Source organism: Pipistrellus kuhlii, unplaced genomic scaffold, assembly GCF_014108245.1.
Source record: "Pipistrellus kuhlii isolate mPipKuh1 unplaced genomic scaffold, mPipKuh1.p scaffold_m20_p_1, whole genome shotgun sequence".
NCBI classification, from domain to species: domain Eukaryota; kingdom Metazoa; phylum Chordata; class Mammalia; order Chiroptera; family Vespertilionidae; genus Pipistrellus; species Pipistrellus kuhlii.
The window spans coordinates 10,117,373-10,133,907 of record NW_023425404.1 but is presented as its reverse complement, the minus strand read 5'-3'; the positions used below and the strand labels follow the sequence as shown (position 1 = coordinate 10,133,907).

The following is a 16,535-nucleotide window of genomic DNA, read 5'->3' as shown; positions in this document are numbered from 1 at the left end:
TGAGTTTGCCGACCACTGGCTTAGCCTATGGGGAGCGCTTAGAACAGCGCCCGGCACCTCGTAAGCTCAGAATGAATGGTGGCCGTGAGTGAGATGACTGCTCACCTGTACTGCCTCTCCTGGTGTCTCTTCCCCCTTCAGGGCTGCCTCTCACTAATACTGTCCCCATGCTGGTATATTCAACCTCTCCTCCCGTGGCCCTTTCCCTATAAGCATGCCGTCTTTCAACTGGCATCAGAAGACCACCCCACCTGCCCCCTGGCTGCCAGTTTCCCTTCAGATACAAGACCCAGGGACAAGCTAGGCCTTCTGCTGTCCCCACATTTTACCCGCTGTCACCTCACAGCACCCCGCATTCTAGCTTCTGCCCCCCCCCCCATCCTGCACACGCTGCTCTGGCCAGGGTCTCCAGGGGGCACTCTGCTGCCAAAGAGAAGGGGCACCCCTCAGGCCTTATCTCCATCTTGTGGCATTTCCTTTTTGGCAGACAGGACACTACTTCCTGTTATTGCCCTCCCACCCCTCTCCCACTCATTCTCTGCCCCAGGCCCCTCCCCATCCAACTCTGGCAGGGGAGCCCCTCCCAGCATTCCATGCTTTCTCATTCTGCCCACTTTCCCTCAGGGACCTCATCCAAATGCTTACCTCTGCCACCTCCCACAAGAAGACAACACCTCTCCACTCCTGCTCGGGCCTGTCTGCAGAGCTCAATGGGCATGTCCACCTGCTTGCCTGGCATCTCTCCTCCCCGCCTCCCCTCCACCCGGCACTGGCCCAGGGCACCGCAGGCCAGTGTCCAACATTAACCTTCCCTCCTCTCCTAAACCTGCTCCAGCGCTGCCTTCCCCGGGCACTGAGCTGAGGGCTAGCCATGACCCCTCCTGCCTCTGCCTCTGCCTCTCCCTCAGGCACCTGGGCACCGGGCCTGCCATCTCTCCTCCTAACAGCTGTCAGACCCTCCCCGAAATGCAGCCCCCCCTCCCCCCCACACACACACACCCCTAAACTTAGTTTCATCACCTTCTGCCTGGATCACTGCAATTGCGTCGTCGCTGGTTTCTCAACCTTGGTTCTCTTTCCCCACTAACCTAGTCCCCATGCTGCCAGAGGATCTTTTCTAAGGAAAAGATCAGAGTGTGTGTCTCTGGAACCACAGCCTTCCCTGGCCATTCACGATTAATCCCAGGCCACTCTGCTTAGCCCAGGTGGTCCTGCCTCACCTCTCTCCATGCTCCAGCCAAACCAAACTGACTCCTTGTCCTTCTCTGACGGAATCATGCTCTCCTGCCTCCCACCCCCTTCTCCCCTCTCTCTCCTTCCTTTGCAGGCCCCACCTTCTGGAAGGGGTCTTTCCCCAGTGCCCCACCTGTGCTCCTGTGGCCACAGCACTTAAAGATCCCCTTCCCTTCCCAGCACAGGGAGGTGGGGGGGTGGGGAGGGCGTAGAAAGGGGAGGGCACCAGAGCCAAGCAAGAGTAGAGTGACAATAGCCAGCATTCATTATGAGCCAAAGAGCCAAGCTGAGCCGGTGCTGACACTGACCCACACTAGGTGTTTGAATTCTCCCCACAACCTCGTGAGGGGTATCCCATTTCACGGGAGGACAGTGAGGCCCGGAGAGACCAATGAGCTTCCCCAAAGGTAACAGCAGAGCCAGGATTCCAACCCAAAGACCCATCAGCCAGTTTGTTGGGTGAATCCAAGCCTTTTACGGAAGCCTGGGCCTTTGATGAGACCGAAGAAGCAGGGGGTGACAGAGGACGGAAGGGAGGGGAGCGGCCTTACGGACAGAAGCGGCAGCCTGCTCTGGGCTTCTCCAGCCACCTCTGCCATCCTCTGCCATCCCGAGGGAGCAGGAGCCCTGCTGCGGGCACTTCACCTGGGAGGGCGGGGGGAGGGGAGAGAGGCCTGGGAAGAAGCCACCGGCAGGTGGGACAGCAGATGAAGGGATAAGAGGGCCAGGCTCTGACTCAGCTGGTTCCCAGGAGGAGGGCTTGACCTGGACCATGTGGGATTAAAAAAAAGGAGGTGCGGCTGTCAGAGGCCCTCCCTGTTCCCAGGGTGCAGGAGGCAGCCACTACGGCTGGCTGACCCCTGCTGACCCCTCCTGTCTCGGTGGGGGCGGGGCAGGCTGGGGACAGGTGGAGGTCAGTTACAAGGCTGTGCCTGGGCGGCGGAGGAAGAGTGGTAGCTGCTGCCCTGCCTCTCCCAGCTCCAGTGGGTCTCCCTACTCACGGAGGCGAGGCGGCAGGGAGGCCCATCGGGGGCAGGACCAGCCTGAAGCCTGAGAAGCTGCCTCCGGGCACATGGCTTGGCCGGGCAGTGTAATCCCAGGTTAGGGGGGGGACCCCACAGCAGTCCAGCTTCCCCCCTTTTTGTCCTACCCTGGGAAGCTCCCAATTGCCTCTCTTTCTGTCTCCTACAATGGTCCTAATTCCAGAGGGCTGCCTCTCTCCCACGCGGGCATGCTGGCAACTCCCAGAGCCAGGAATTGGTTGCCTGGTCTCAGCCGGACTGAGCCTTGTAGGCCTAAGGCTCCTAGCAGACGAGGGGGAGGGTGGAGTTTGTAGGAGGTGGTCACATGACTGTCTGGGCTGAGACCCAGGGGCGCACAGTTAATTCCTTCCTGGTCACGTGGCCCAGCATTCCAGAGCTGCCTCTCCTGGGGTGCTGGCCGCCAGCGTTGCCCCAGGCACCCCCAGTGACCTAAACCTGTTCTCAGAGCAGCCCAGCCTCCGGGCTGTGGCTCCTGAATCACCACTTTCAGGTTCCAGATTTCAGATGCTCATTCCTCCTGGCAACGCAAACCCAGGCCCCGCCCGCCCAAAGGGTTTGCACTGGGGGACAGTGCGGTGGAGGGGGGTTGGCACTGGGGGACAGTGCAGTGGAGGGGGGTTGGCACTGGGGGACAGTGCGGTGGAGGGGGGTTGGCACTGGGGGACAGTGCGGTGGAGGGGGGTTGGCACTGGGGGACAGTGTGGTGGAGGGGGGTTGGCACTGGGGGACAGTGTGGTGGAGGGTGGGGGTTTGCACTGGGGGACAGTGTGGTGGAGGGGGGTTGGCACTGGGGGACAGTGCGGTGGAGGGTGAGGGGTTGCACTGGGGGACAGTGTGGTGGAGGGTGGGGGGTTGCACTGGGGGACAGTGTGGTGGAGGGTGGGGGGTTGCACTGGGGGACAGTGCGGTGGAGGATGCGGGGTTGCACTGGGGAACAGTGCAGTGGAGGGGGGGGACAGTGTGGTGGAGGGTGGGGGATTGCACTGGGGGACAGTGCGGTGGAGGGTGGGGGGTTGCACTGGGGGACAGTGCGGTGGAGAGGGGGTTGGCACTGGGGGACAGTGCGGTGGAGGGTGGGCTAGGGCGCTCATGTATGACCTTCCAGGCCAGAGGAGTGCCGCCAGGCAGGGGTGAGTTATTTCCTGCTCCGTGCCTTGGTGCCTTGTCTGTGAAATGGAGGTAACAGCAGTGCCTACTATGGGTATTTTCCTGTCAAAGGAGCCAGTGACCTTAAGCGTTTGCCACGATAAAGGAGAAACAGTATACGATAAGGCTACTCTCAAAAAAAGTGATGTTTCTCCCTCCTTTTTTTCTTTTAGCCACAGTTCCCCAGTCTGTCACCCAAGAAAGCAATTCTGCAGCTTCTCGAAGCCACCATGGGCAGCTATCGGTGAGGAAGGCACTGCACACTGCCAGGGACACCTGGCCTCCTCGGCCACCACCCCACCCCACTCCTTCCAGACAACCCCCCAGACAGCCACACAAGAGCTCCCTTAAGTAGCCCAAGGAACCAAAGCAGTGTATGTACGGGCCAAAGACACACACACACACACACACACACACACACACACACCTTGCTCAGGAGTCTCTGAAGAGCAATAGCTAATCTCTGACGGGGGGTAGGGGACACCCCAGACCCAGATTGGAGCTGTGACCCAAGGCCAGCTCCTTGCTTTCTTCTTGTCCGTGGCTTGTCCCCAGGAGATGTATATTATAAATCTAAGCTTCTTTGGGCACCAAATACACAAAGTAACTGCCAACAGCGCTTTCCCTGGCGGAGGGCCGCTGAAGTCCTGGACAGGGAAGAACACTGACTTTGGACTGAGTATCGTTTCATGCTGTTTGAATTTTTAAAAAAACCATGTATATGTAATACCTTTTTAAAAATTAAAATCCTCTCCCTCTGGGGTGGAGAAATGGTGGAGGGCTTTGCTTGCTGTGCTAAGAAATTTGGACTTTCTCCTGTAGGCAACGGGAAGCCAAGGAAGGCTTCCAGGCAAGGACGGGACACGCTCAGTGTGGGAGAGGATGGGCTGCCACGGAGCCATGGCCCGGAGTGGGCAGAGACTGAGCCAGCGAGGGCCCAGGGGAGGTGGGGACACTTCCTTTTCCTTAAGTCCAGCCTGAATGGAGGACCCACCGATTGTGGGTCCACAAGATGGTACCCATGGAGAAGTAAGTGACCCCAAAAGAGATGGGACAACCAAGGCAGGCCCAAGAGTTAATTGTCGCTTCTTTTTCCATAAAACAAGCTCGTAGTGGCAGTCTTCCCTATAGAGATTAGAACCGCGCCTGCTTCCTGCCCACCTCTCTGTTCAGCCAGAGCTGGGACAGTGATGGGCTCATCCTTTCATTGAATTTGAGGGTAGCAGGCAGCCGAGAGCAACTGCAGAACAGGTTTGCTCCAGACCCCTGTTGGACATACTGCTTCGACAGCACCACCAGGCGTCCCCAGAACAGAGCCTGGGAAATGCCCTCTCTTTGGGGCTTCCTAGTGCCCCTTCAGTGAACAGCCTTGCTCACTGGTGCTGGCCAGGCTCACACTGAGACCTGGACCCTGCGGGTCAGGGGTCAGAGGCCCTGTACAGAAAGCAGCTTAGGAGAGTCCAGGCTCCAGGCTGCCTGGGCCTGATAGGCATATCAAGAATAACCTTGGGTATTTGACCTCTCTGAGCCCACTTGGCACATCCGTAAAATGGAAATTATCACACCTTCTGCACAGGCTGGACTAGAGTTTGGCGGGCACAGTGTGCTTCTCCCAGCACTTGGCAGGCTGCTGTCGCCTTCACATCCCCCTTCAGTGCCCTCTTCAGCGGTGGGGAGAGAGTGCCAGGCAGAGGTGGGTGACAACTTGAGGGAAGGCAGGAGGAGCCCTGGTCCACCCTCCTTTCTCTCTCCCTACGTACTTCCATGCCCAGATCGCTGCCTACCTGGCTGTCTTGAAACCTTCAGACATTTCCAATCAGCAAAGGGAAAGGTGATGAAGGTCCACAGCTCAACGGTTGAAAAAAAGACTCCATTCGTTGAGGCCCACCTGGTATTTACGGTCAGAAACCTAGAAACTTCTCTACACATTCCCTTCCCCAGAAGGTCTGGCTGCAAGAGCCCAAAGAGCAAAATGCTTGTTAGTAAAAGCACTGATCCCCACACCACAAGGTACTCCTTCTCCTTTGGCTCCATCTCATCATCACCCTTTCTCAAATACAGCCCTCATTAAGCTGCATGTCCTTATGTGTGTGTGTGTGTGTGTGTGTGTGTGTGTGTGTGTTTTAATGTCTATTTGAACTGTTCCCTAAGAGGGATCCAGCCCAGGCTCTGCTGCTGTGTGACCTTAGGCAAGTTATTTCACCTCTCTGGCCCTAGTCTGTATGAGGTGGATGGAGGAGACCTAAGTTCTAACCTCAGGTTCCATGGATGGGCTTTCCATGTGCATAAACCCCTTTATAAAACCAGGGAACGCTGCATGTATCCCAGAAGGACACTGAATAGCAGAGGAGCCAGTCATAGAAAGGAGACCTTACAGTTATTCTGTATTCCCCCTTCATCTTTTGAATTTTAAACCAAAGGAATGTATTATCTACTCAAAAATAAATACATAACTTTGATATTAAAAAGGAAAGAAAATGTATGCAAATCCATTTGAGTGGGCGTACCTGTAGGTTCTAGGAAAGAACCCATCATGTTTATCGGGTTTTTCTAAGGTGTCCCTAAGCTCAGAAAGGTCTAGAAAGCATTTCACTAGATGACCTGATGACTCATCCCCAGTTCCAGTGTCCTTAATTGGATCAAGTATGAGAGAAAGCAAAGTGAATTCCCGTACGGGTTACACAACAGCCTGGGCTAGATGTACTTGAATCTACATTTAATTACGTAGGCTTGCAGGCCCATGTGGGCTGAGCAGGTTGACATGTGAATGCCGGACTTAACATTTTGGATCTCCTATAGTGCAGCCTTCAGAGATCAAGGTAAAAAGAATGACCCCAATCAACCTATTAAAACCTTCTTCACTCTCTCCCTGGATTACACCGCTGCCCCCACCACCAGTGACACATCCAGCTTGGGTCAGTGGCTCAGACAACGCATATAAATAAATACAATGTGGATATGAATTTTTAAGTGCTGGCCACTATGCCTCTTACGGGGAGGGAGTGAGAAGGATGGACAATGGAGGAGGGGGGAGATCAGAGTGGCCTGGAGGCGAAGGAAGCCCAGGCTCACCCACAGACCTCCGTCTGAATCTCTGAAACCCTCCCAAACGCCCAGGTACAGAAGAGGAAAAAGCTTCCTGGGTCTGCCGTGTGGAAGGCTTCTGAGGAGGAGCAATCTCGCAGAGGGATCAAAGCAAGACTGGTCACAGCAGCCAGGCTAGCAGTTGAATTGGTCAGAGCAAAGAGAAAGGTCACATGGTTCCAAAAAAGGAGAAGGGAGTGAAGCCCTTTAACAAATGGCCCCCGGCTATGGTAAACTTTAATTAACTGCGCCATTATAATTCACTTCCAGTCTGGAGTCCCACCCCAGCCCACTTTCTCCCTCCCACTCCCTTCCTCCTCTCCCCCAGGTCTCATCAGGGCAGGTTTCCTTAGTGAAACCCACAGGCTACCTTCGCTGGGTGCCTCGTTATCATAGCCACCAGCTCTCCTGCTCATAACGCACCCAGAAACAGACCGAAATGGGGGGGAGGAAGGGGGGCAAGCTACACTGTTCTCAGCTCTAATGACAGGCCCCTTCCCCACCTCTGTGCACGAAATCAAAGGTCTTGTAATCCTAAAGGTTCCGGAAGGTAACACTATAGCAATGAAGGGACAGGGGCAGGTGGCAGGCACAGATGTGCACACAGGGGCAGAGAGCAGGGCTTGCTTCCACTTGGAGTCACCAGGCAGCGCTCGCAGGGCCCACGCCCAGACAGGTAATCCGCACACATCGCGTACTGTTCCATGCTACGGCCGCACCCACCACTCCTTCTTTCATCGGCGGTTCACTTACACCAGCGACACTCTATCCTTATCCCCAGGCGGCTGAGCTTTCCCCATGTTGAGTGTGTGAGCGCTGAGCGTGGGGGGTTGGGAGCACCTCAGCGGATCTTCCAGGCGAAGCATGCTTGGTTTTTATTAATGAGCTTATGAGAAAAGCCAACCCAGACCTCTAAGTGAAATGTGTGATTGGTAGCCAGGCAAGGATGGGTTTTAGAATTAACTCTTCCTACAGTCTGCTATGCATTATCACCCCCAAGCTAATTACCCCTGAGGATGAAAATAGGTTTCATGACTCACAAGCACCAATACAACACTTGGCAGCCGATGAAAATGCAAGGACACATTCGCAGTGAGCTGACACGAATATCTATTTATATGTGGGGAGATTCTTAAAGAGGTGAGCCAGGCACCTCCCATGCACCAAGACTAAGAGGCTGCAGCAGATCCATCAACTGCCATGTACACACACACACACACACACACACACACACACAGTCACACACACACACACACACACACACACACACACAGTCATGGTTTCCACTACTTCAGTGAGGGTGGTGGTAAGGCAGGAACAGAAACTGAAAGGCTGTTATTAACAGCAAGCCCCAACACCAACCCAACCTCCACACCTCCACACGGGTGATGTTTCTGGGCTAACCCGTGATTTGTTTTTCCCCAAACGAGCCGGCATCCAAACCATCTCCCTACCCTCCTGCTCCCTCTTTGTAGGGAGGAGACACGCCAAAAGTCTTCCTTTATTGCTTATTTCTCGGTGGGAACTGTCCTGGCTCAGCTTGCCCCCCACCAGGAATGGGGTGTGGCCAGGAATGGATTTCAGATCAGCTGCTGGTTGTTTTGCTTCCTCCCTCCTGTTCTCTACTCTTGTTCCACGTGCCTCCCAGGGAAGGACAAGGTTCACCCAGGGCTTGTTTGCCTTCCCCAGCTCTGGGAGAGCTCCAGCCTGGACACTGCCAAGGGGGCTCACAGCTCCAAAGGACATTCCTGTTCCCCAGTCCCCTTCCCCACCCCTGTGTACCTCACAAATGCCACCAGGATGCTGATTAGAATAATTGCATTTCTTCACCAGGGCAATGGGTTTCATTGGATAGCGTAAGTGACCTTTATTCAGGAACTGGGTTTGGGTGTGTGTTTTTTTCTTCCTCTCACCCCACAAGTTTCTTCTAACTAGCTAAATGTCTTTAGAAATACTTGTCAAAAAGGGAGGGAAGAAAAACGTGTAATGAATGAGGTGAAATTACTTTCCCAATGCATCAGCTGGAAGCTTAATAGTACACGCATTTGTTTCCAATTGCCCACACCTCTCCTGCCTCCATTGATGGCTCTCAGCTCTGTGGCAATTTTGCTTTAAATGTGCAAATACAGTGATTTCTACCACATCTGAGGCAAAGCAGCATAGATGCTCCCCTCTCCCCCACCCTCACCCCCCCCCATACCTTGCACAAATCATAGTGCATTGGGTATCAGTATATACTCATGGCCACAAGGCAAGGCACCAAAAAGCATTCCTAACTGCCATTTGCAGCTGAGGCAGGGTGCATCCGGGACAAAATAGAAATGCTGAAGAGTAAACAGAAACTGCTTAGTCAGCAACTGTCCCTGCCCCAGAGGTGAATGTAAATAGCCTGGTACTGAGAAGGGGAGGGGCAGTCAGCCAGCACAGGGCCTTCTACAGATGCCAGCTCGGAGCTTTCAAAGGCACCAGCATTTGTGTTCTAGTTGGAGGTGGGGAGTGTCCCCTCTGTTGGAACTGCGTGGCCTACCCCTAGAAAAACACACTTGCAGACGCAGGGCAGAATTAATATCAATTGAATTTATTACAAGTTACTAAGCTCCAAGGCACATTACAGTGTTCTGTTAACTACAGAAATGTATAAAGGACAAACAGAGCAAATTCTCCATGTCTAGCATTTCGCTCTACTGTTCAAAAGCATCCGTGCATCAAGAAAGCAAAAACAAAACAACACGTGAAGATCCAACACATTCAGGTCAGTAGAAACAAACGCAAACATTTTCCCTCACAAACTTGCAACAAAAAACGCCCCGCCCTACCCCCTCCATCCCCTTTTACCATTTTTTTGCAAACAAAACAGAAAAACAAAACAGAACAACTTAAAGTGAAGACTTCAACACTTGGGGCTGTTTAGAAAGAAGCTGTCACCATTTTATAGCTTTTTTTATTTTATTTTTTTTTTAGGCAGCAACACTGGCCTTGGCAAAAAAAAAAATCATTTTCTTTTTATGTTTTTTTTTTTCCCCCTTTTAGAGAGTGCGTGTAACATTTACAAAAATACACACCAGCAGCAGTGTTGCTAAGGGCTATGAATTCTGTACCTAGGCAAACACCCTGCCACCAAATAAATGCTAACAAGTATGATGCATGTGACCCAACCAATATTATACTGCTCAACACAAACCAGCTTATCCTTCAAATGAAGAAGTTACATACCTTAGTTTCAAAATATAGAAACATACGACGAAAATAATGTCTATACATAAGACTAACTTTTTGCAGTTTTGTTATATTCACAATTCTACATCTTGGGGGGGGGGGGGGGTGAGGGAAGAGAGGATAGATGTGGATAGATGTGGAGGGGCCCTCTGGCTTGGAGGAGCTGGTCTAGGTCAAAGGAGGTGGCCGTCTTGTGGGTTCAAGGGTCTCTCTCCTTTTTCACTTTGACATCCCCGGCTAAGATCGTTGCGATTTCGCCCTGCATGAATGCCCAAGGTACATTCGACCCGACCAGGGGGCATTTCTCTCCACTGGGGCAGTACACCTCGCCGGTGGCCCCCTGGGCCTTGATACTCTCTCTGGAGCAAGGGAAGCAGAATTTGTGGCTGGGGACGGATGGACACTGAACGAAATGCGTGTCCTCCAAACGTTCGTGGCAAATAGTACAGCAGAGGGGCCCGCTGTTGGCCATGGGGGAATCCGGAATGTTTTGGGGGTGCACTTGGTCCATGCCCGGGTGGGCACTAGGCGGCGGGGGCGCCACCTGCAGATTCAGGTCCCCGTTCCGTGAGGCCAGGCGGCGCTGCCCAGGCACGGAGGCCGGCGACACCGGGCTGCTGCTGTTGCGCCTCGCGGACGCAGTGGTGGAGTGCACGGAACTGCCATCCTTGGGCGAGTGCGCGGTGCCCAGAGTGTCTGCCACCGACATGAGGGCGGCCATGGGGGACGGGCCGTTCTGAGGGGCCGACTCCGGCGGGGTGGTCCGGTTGGAGTGGGGTCCCAGGGGCGGAGGCGGCGGGGGCGGGCCGCCGGCCGCATGCCCCGGCGCCCCAAAGCCCCCCGCCGACATGGTGAGCTTCAGCGCCTCGCTCTGGTTCGCCATCCACTGCTGCCTCTGCTGCTCCTCGCCCATCTTCAGGGAGCCCTCGGCGGCCGAGTCGGGAGGCTCGGGGGACGCCTTTCTCTTGCGCAGGCTGGAACCTGCACCCCGGCCGGTAGGGGTGGCGGGCGGCAGGGCCCCGGTCCCCGGGGGCGCGCTGGGGGCGCGGCTGAGACTCACCAGCGCGGTGGGCAGCATGGGGCAGCTGGCGTCCAGGTAGGGCTGGGGCAGCATGTCCGCGCCCGGCACGCCCTCCTTGAAGAAGCGCACCGCCTCGGGCAGGAGGTCCCCCAGCAGGCGCCAGTCCCCGGACCCGTGCTTCTTCTCGTACTCCAGGTACTTGAAGCCGGAGGACAGGCCCCGGCCGAAGTCCTTCATGCAGTCCTGGTACATCTGCTTGGCCACCCCGGACGCACTGGAGTACACGTTGCCCGAGCCCGTGGGGTACTCGATGAACAGCTTCAGCTCGTAGTCCATGCCGGGCTTGGAGACGGCGTCGAAGGCAAAGACGCGGCCCAGCAGGGAGTGGTCCTTCTTGAAGCGCACCTCGTAGGGCGTGCAGCCGGCCAGCGTGAGCAGCGTGTCGCGGACCATCTTGGGCTTGCTGGCCCACTCCTCCGCGCGGTTGCGCAGGCTCTCGCTCAGCTCCGCCAGGGCCTCGGCGTTCCGCTGCTTCTCCTTCAGCTCCCGCTCCTGGTCCGTGCTGGACACCGAGCCGGGCCTCTTGCCGCCGGCACCCACGCCCACCTCGGCCACCGACACCGAGGTGGAAGACGGCGCGGAGGAGGAAGACGTGGCAGAGACGCCCGGCGCGCCCCCGAGACAAGCCGGGCCGCCGGGGGCCCCGGGGGGCGCGGGGGTCGGGGGCCCGCGGCTGCCCAGGCCGTGGGGCGGCGGTGGGGGCAGCACGGCGGCGCTGGCCGGACCGTTCAGCAGCGTCTGCGGCAGCAAGTTGGGGGGCACGGTGAGCTGCGGGCCTCCGCCGCCCCCGGCGCTGGGCAACCCCGACACCAGCCCGCTGTGCGTCCCACGCCGAGAGGCCACCGTCACCGAGGAAGACGAGTTGGGACTCTGGCGGTTCAGTTCCGGGGGTCCCTCTTCCGAGGCGGGCTTGGGGAAGCCGTTGGGGCCCCCCAGGCCGTTGGGCAGCCGCGCGGCGTGGCTGCCGCTCCCCAGGCTCACCGGCGGCGGCGGGTACTCGAAGCGGCTGCGCTGCTCCACGGCGGCGGCGGCGGCGGCGGCGGCAGCGGCGGCGGCGCTCAGGCCGTAGCGCTCCAGGCCGGACGGGGCCGCCAGCACGGCGGGTTTGCCGGAACCGTCAACGTGGTTCAGCTGCGGCTGCGGCTGCTGCTGCTGTGGCTGCTGCTGTGCAGCGGCCGCCGCCGCCGCCGCTGCCGCCGCCGCCGCCTCCTTCGCCGACAGGGCCACCGTCTTGACCCCGACGGGCGGCGGCGGCCCCGGGGAGCGGCCGTCCTGGAAGCAGCCGTGCGCCCGTTTCAGCTGGCGCGCGGTCTCGATCACGAACTCGATGCGATCGGCGCCCTCGTAGTTGACGCAGCCACGGCACACGGGCTCCGAGAAGTCCCAGATCATGGCCCATGGCATCCGAGGCAGGTCGCACAGGTAGCAAGACTGTCTCCGGGACGAGGACACCTGCGCCGCCGACATGATGCCGGCCCCGGGGAAGGTGGGCCCCCGCCCGGGCTGCCTCCGCGGAGCCTTCTTCTCCTCGGGGAGGACCGGCCGGCTGGGGAGGGAGTCCGGCTGCGGGGGAGCGAGGGGGGGCGAGAAAGTTCTGCCCCTGTGGCTGGAGGGCGCGCGATTCTCCACCGCCGGCGGCGCAGTGCTTCTCCTCGAGGGCTCCGCCACCCCGGGCGGCGGACGACTTCAGCCCGCTCCTCGCCCCCACCTCCGACTGCGGCTGTCTGGTCCGGAGGGGAGCGCGGGCGCCTTCTTCCTGGTGCGGCGGACTCGAACTGGAAGCTCCAGGCCCGCCCGGGGGGAGGGGGCGAGGGTACCCGGTGCCGGCCGCCGTTGGCTCTTGGCCCCCTCCCCGGAGTGGCTGGTGAGTGGAAGCTCTCCCTGGCGGGTTCCCCCCTACGAGCTGCGTCCTCTCCCCGCCAGGCTCCCCGGGGCGAGGGCTAGAGGGTGCAGTGCCACCCGGTGCGCCCGGGTCCAATCTTGCTGAAGTCGCGGCTTTTCCTGGAGGGCCGGGGCAGGGAGGGGGTGAGGACCGAGAGAGGCTCGCCCCTCCGCGGCGTCGGCGGTTCCGCTGGCGGGCTGCTGGGCTGGCACGGCCGCAGCTTCCAGGACGCACCGGAGCAGAGAGAGAGGAGCGCTCGCACGCAGGCTCCCGCCGCCCCCAGACCAGGCCGGCGCCCGGGCGGCCGCGTCCGGCGGCGCTCACGTTGGCTGCAGGGCACTCGCGCGGCGCCCGGGCCCGGGGCGCATCCCTTCCCGCCGCTTGCACTCGCCCGGAATGTGGGGTTGTGATTGTTACTCTACGTTCCGGAGGCGCGACTCGGCGCTCCCGCTCGCGCTGCGGCTCGCGCTGTCCCCGGCTTGGCCGCGCGGGATGCCGCCCGGGCGGAGCGCTGACGTCACCACCATGCTCTGCACCAGTTCTTCTCCCCCCCACCCCCCCCTTACACTTCCTCTGTCTGTGGAGCCCACTTGTTGCTCGAGCAAGGCGCATGCGCGGCAGGGCGCCCAGATTCCTCCCCACCGGCCCCTCCTCCGCGCCTCCGCCCTCCCCTCCCCTCCCCCCTCGCCGTGGTGTGTGTACAACAGCTGAGGCTCGGCGCGAGCTAAGGCTGGAAGTCCAGGGCTGGGGGGTGGAAATTAAACAAGACGATGACCTTTCCTTTCCTCGCCCGGCTTTTCCCGAGTAAAAAATGCATTTAAAAACCGCAAGCTCATTTCCGATCTCGCTTCCCACCCAACAACCTCGGGCAGGGAATGTAAATGTCCTGTTTCAAATTTTTTCGCTGTGAATCGCATCTAGAGGTATTACCCGTTTCATCTGCGATCAAACCTCCCGCCCACCCCCGCCATCCCCCGCGGCATGGCTATTTACATTCATTGATAACAACTGGAACACCTGCAACATTCGCTGCTTTCCATCCTTCCAGAAACTGCCTTTTCGACTTGTTTTTGTGTACTAGTCTAGGAACCGAGCTTCAGCGACGGAGCTAAATGAATTCAGGGTGAGCTACCCCTCCCCCCGCAAGCCGCAGTCTAAAATTTTTGGCTGAATGTCTAAAGAAGCTACGAGCACCCGGAGGCCTTAAGGAAAACAGTCAACTGGCTGCGCACAGCTGCGGTTGGGGGCAGGGAGGGAGAGCTGCCGGAGAGGCCAAACAGGTGAGTGGTGTTTACGGGTTTGATAAAAGAAGGTAGGGGCAGCACTTAATAATACTGATATCTCTTTGTAAAGCACAGCACAATTTACACAGTTATTTCTCACGTGCTGTGATTTCATTCCGTGGAGCCCAGAAGGCTGAGCAAGACCGTGATTTCTTTTCTGCTACAGGATCACTGCTCCTCAGATTGCTTATTGCAGAACAGATTATGTTGCTCTTAGCTCTCATCACTGATTCTTTTAAGTATTGGGTCTGGGGTGCTTTTTGTTATTATTTTGCCTTTTTCCCATCATAAAAACTGAGATAATCCTGGGTAGGGATGGAGGCAATATAGGAAATTCAGGTTCTGGAGCCTGGCAGACCAGGATGGAATTCCCTCTTTATCACTTACAGTAAGACCTCGCTTATCATCATCAATAGGTTCTATGACCTTAAGCAAAATCAAGTTTACCATAGGCTAACTGTCATAAACAAGAGTAAGGATCCTACAGTATTTCTTTGTCAACATCACTGTTATGAAGAAATGGCTTTGAAAGCAATGCCTTATTGAAGGACCTGCTGTACTTGCTCTGTGACCTTGAACTAGTTACTTATCTTCACCTAACCTCACATCTGCAAAATGGGATAATAGCGCCCAACATATTAAAACTCTTTGAAATTTCATTTTGTTTCTTATCTCAATAAGGAGGTAAGTCACCGAGACTAGCTGTGAGCCAGACGCCGGTAGGTGGTTTACTTATATCATCATTAAACCCTCCATGTTATCTACAGGTAGATTCTATTATTAACTCTGATTGATAGGCTCAGAAAGTTGAGGTTAAATAACTTGTGGAAGGTCACGTGGCCATTAGAGAGGGCGCTGAGAGCTGAATCCAGTAAATCTAATTTGAGAGGTGACTTTGACAAGCTTGGGTTCTCAGAGGTGATTTGGGATGCTCACATTTTCCATCAGCCCTCCACCCTAATTCTTTATTACATGCAATCTCCTGTAAAGTACTGTGCAAAGACACCTTTATAGCCAAACTCCAATTCTCTCCTTCCAAAGAGACTGAGCACAACTGAGTTCTTCCAAATACAGAAGTTGTGGGCCTGCCACTGCCACAGACCGTAACATAAATTACTATACAGTATGCAGAGCACAGTGCAAGGCTTGTAGGAAGCTGTTGGTAAGTGTTGTGTATTATTCTTATTGATAGTTAACAGGTTAAAGTACTTTGTAAATTACATAAACTGTAAAGAACATTGTTCCTACCATTACTACTAATTGTAATAAAGTTCAGTTGAAGCAGCGAGAAGTGTTTATCTTTATTTTGACCTTCAGAGCCTATTTCCCCCATCCAGCACTCCCAGCACCCAATCTCCCACTAATTCTGGGCCCTAGGTGCGAAGGTAGAGGAGTTTTTAAGGATAGGGAGAAAGGGGAGAGGAAGAGCCCTAGGGAGCCCCTCTTTCATCTCAAAGCAGCCAGATTTCTGTTTTTGCAAAAACAGTGAGCTCACTGTGCACTCCCCAACAATAATAAACGTTCCCTGGCCTGGCTGGCTCTGGGCAGTGATTCCTCTTGCAAAGAGCAGCTCCAGGAACCTTGCCTCACCCTCTCAGACTTCAGCCCTCCCCACACCACAGCTACCCTGGAGTGAGTCAAAACATAGGGCTGGGAAATGGAGTGACAGCCCCATCAGCCCAAAACTCAAGGCTCTTTGCTTTGGCTAGTCTGGTCTCCCCATTTCTTTACATTAATATTTGTACAGCCCATCCCTTTATTAAACCAAAAATACTGAGGATTAGCAACTTAGCCCCAACCCTATCTAGCCAGGCTGCAGGAGAAAGCAAGTTGGATTCTCTCATAATGTTATGTTTGGTATGTGCATACACGTCTCCCGTCTTCCCTGTTACTAAAGGACACACACACACACACACACACACGAGGTATCTTTAGACACACCAAGTTAGAAATAAACATGCATTTAAACAGACTTCCATTAAAGTCTCCTAACCCTTTAATTTAAAAAGCATAGCTCTCTTGATACCCTTCCTGCCCTAAAAAAAAAAAAAAAAAAAAAAAAAAAAAATCAGCATTATTTATGAAGACAATGCTTGTCTGAGATGGCCCTGTGTAGGGCTGTGCCAGGGATTGTGAGAGGGAAGAACATGGACGTTTTGGAGAAAGATTGTCCCTGAATCCCACATGACAATACTGTGTCCACAGCGGGAAGGAACGGGCCAGTGGGAGAACCAGGGGGGCTGCTCCACTTAAGACATCAGGTGGAGCGAGAGGGACTGTTCTGGCGCTGGGGTCTGAGAGGTCAGCAGAGCCAAGACTCGACCAGGAGCAGGAGGAAGGGCCTGCAGTCCTCCCGTAAGGTCTTTCCTGTGGGGACTGTCTCCCCACCCCCAGCTTGAGATCTGAGCTGGCACCCTCAGAGAACCCTGCTCTTAACTGGAACACAAGGTCAGCTCTCCACTCGGCCTTTCCGGAGGCCACAACCCGACATCAGGGGTGAGAAGGTCGCAGCGAAGCTCCCTGCAATCTCTCTCCTCCTCCCGCCCCCGCCCGTGTGTGGCCGAGAG

The 16,535-nt window shown here is 56.0% G+C and overlaps 1 protein-coding gene across 1 annotated transcript; it reads right to left on the bottom strand.

Annotated features, from left to right (window-relative positions):
- Nucleotides 1–9,068: 9,068 nt before the first annotated feature.
- IRF2BPL (interferon regulatory factor 2 binding protein like) lies at nucleotides 9,069–12,292 on the bottom strand. The gene has a single exon (XM_036430522.2). The coding sequence runs from the start codon at nucleotides 12,268–12,270 to the stop codon at nucleotides 9,922–9,924; it is 2,349 nt and encodes a 782-aa protein (XP_036286415.1). The 5' UTR covers nucleotides 12,271–12,292; the 3' UTR covers nucleotides 9,069–9,921.
- Nucleotides 12,293–16,535: the final 4,243 nt, after the last annotated feature.

Excerpts from the sequence above, each read along its gene's own strand:
- IRF2BPL (XM_036430522.2), bottom strand. The coding sequence starts at position 12,270 with ATGTCGGCGGCGCAGGTGTCCTCGTCCCGGAGACAGTCTTGCTACCTG.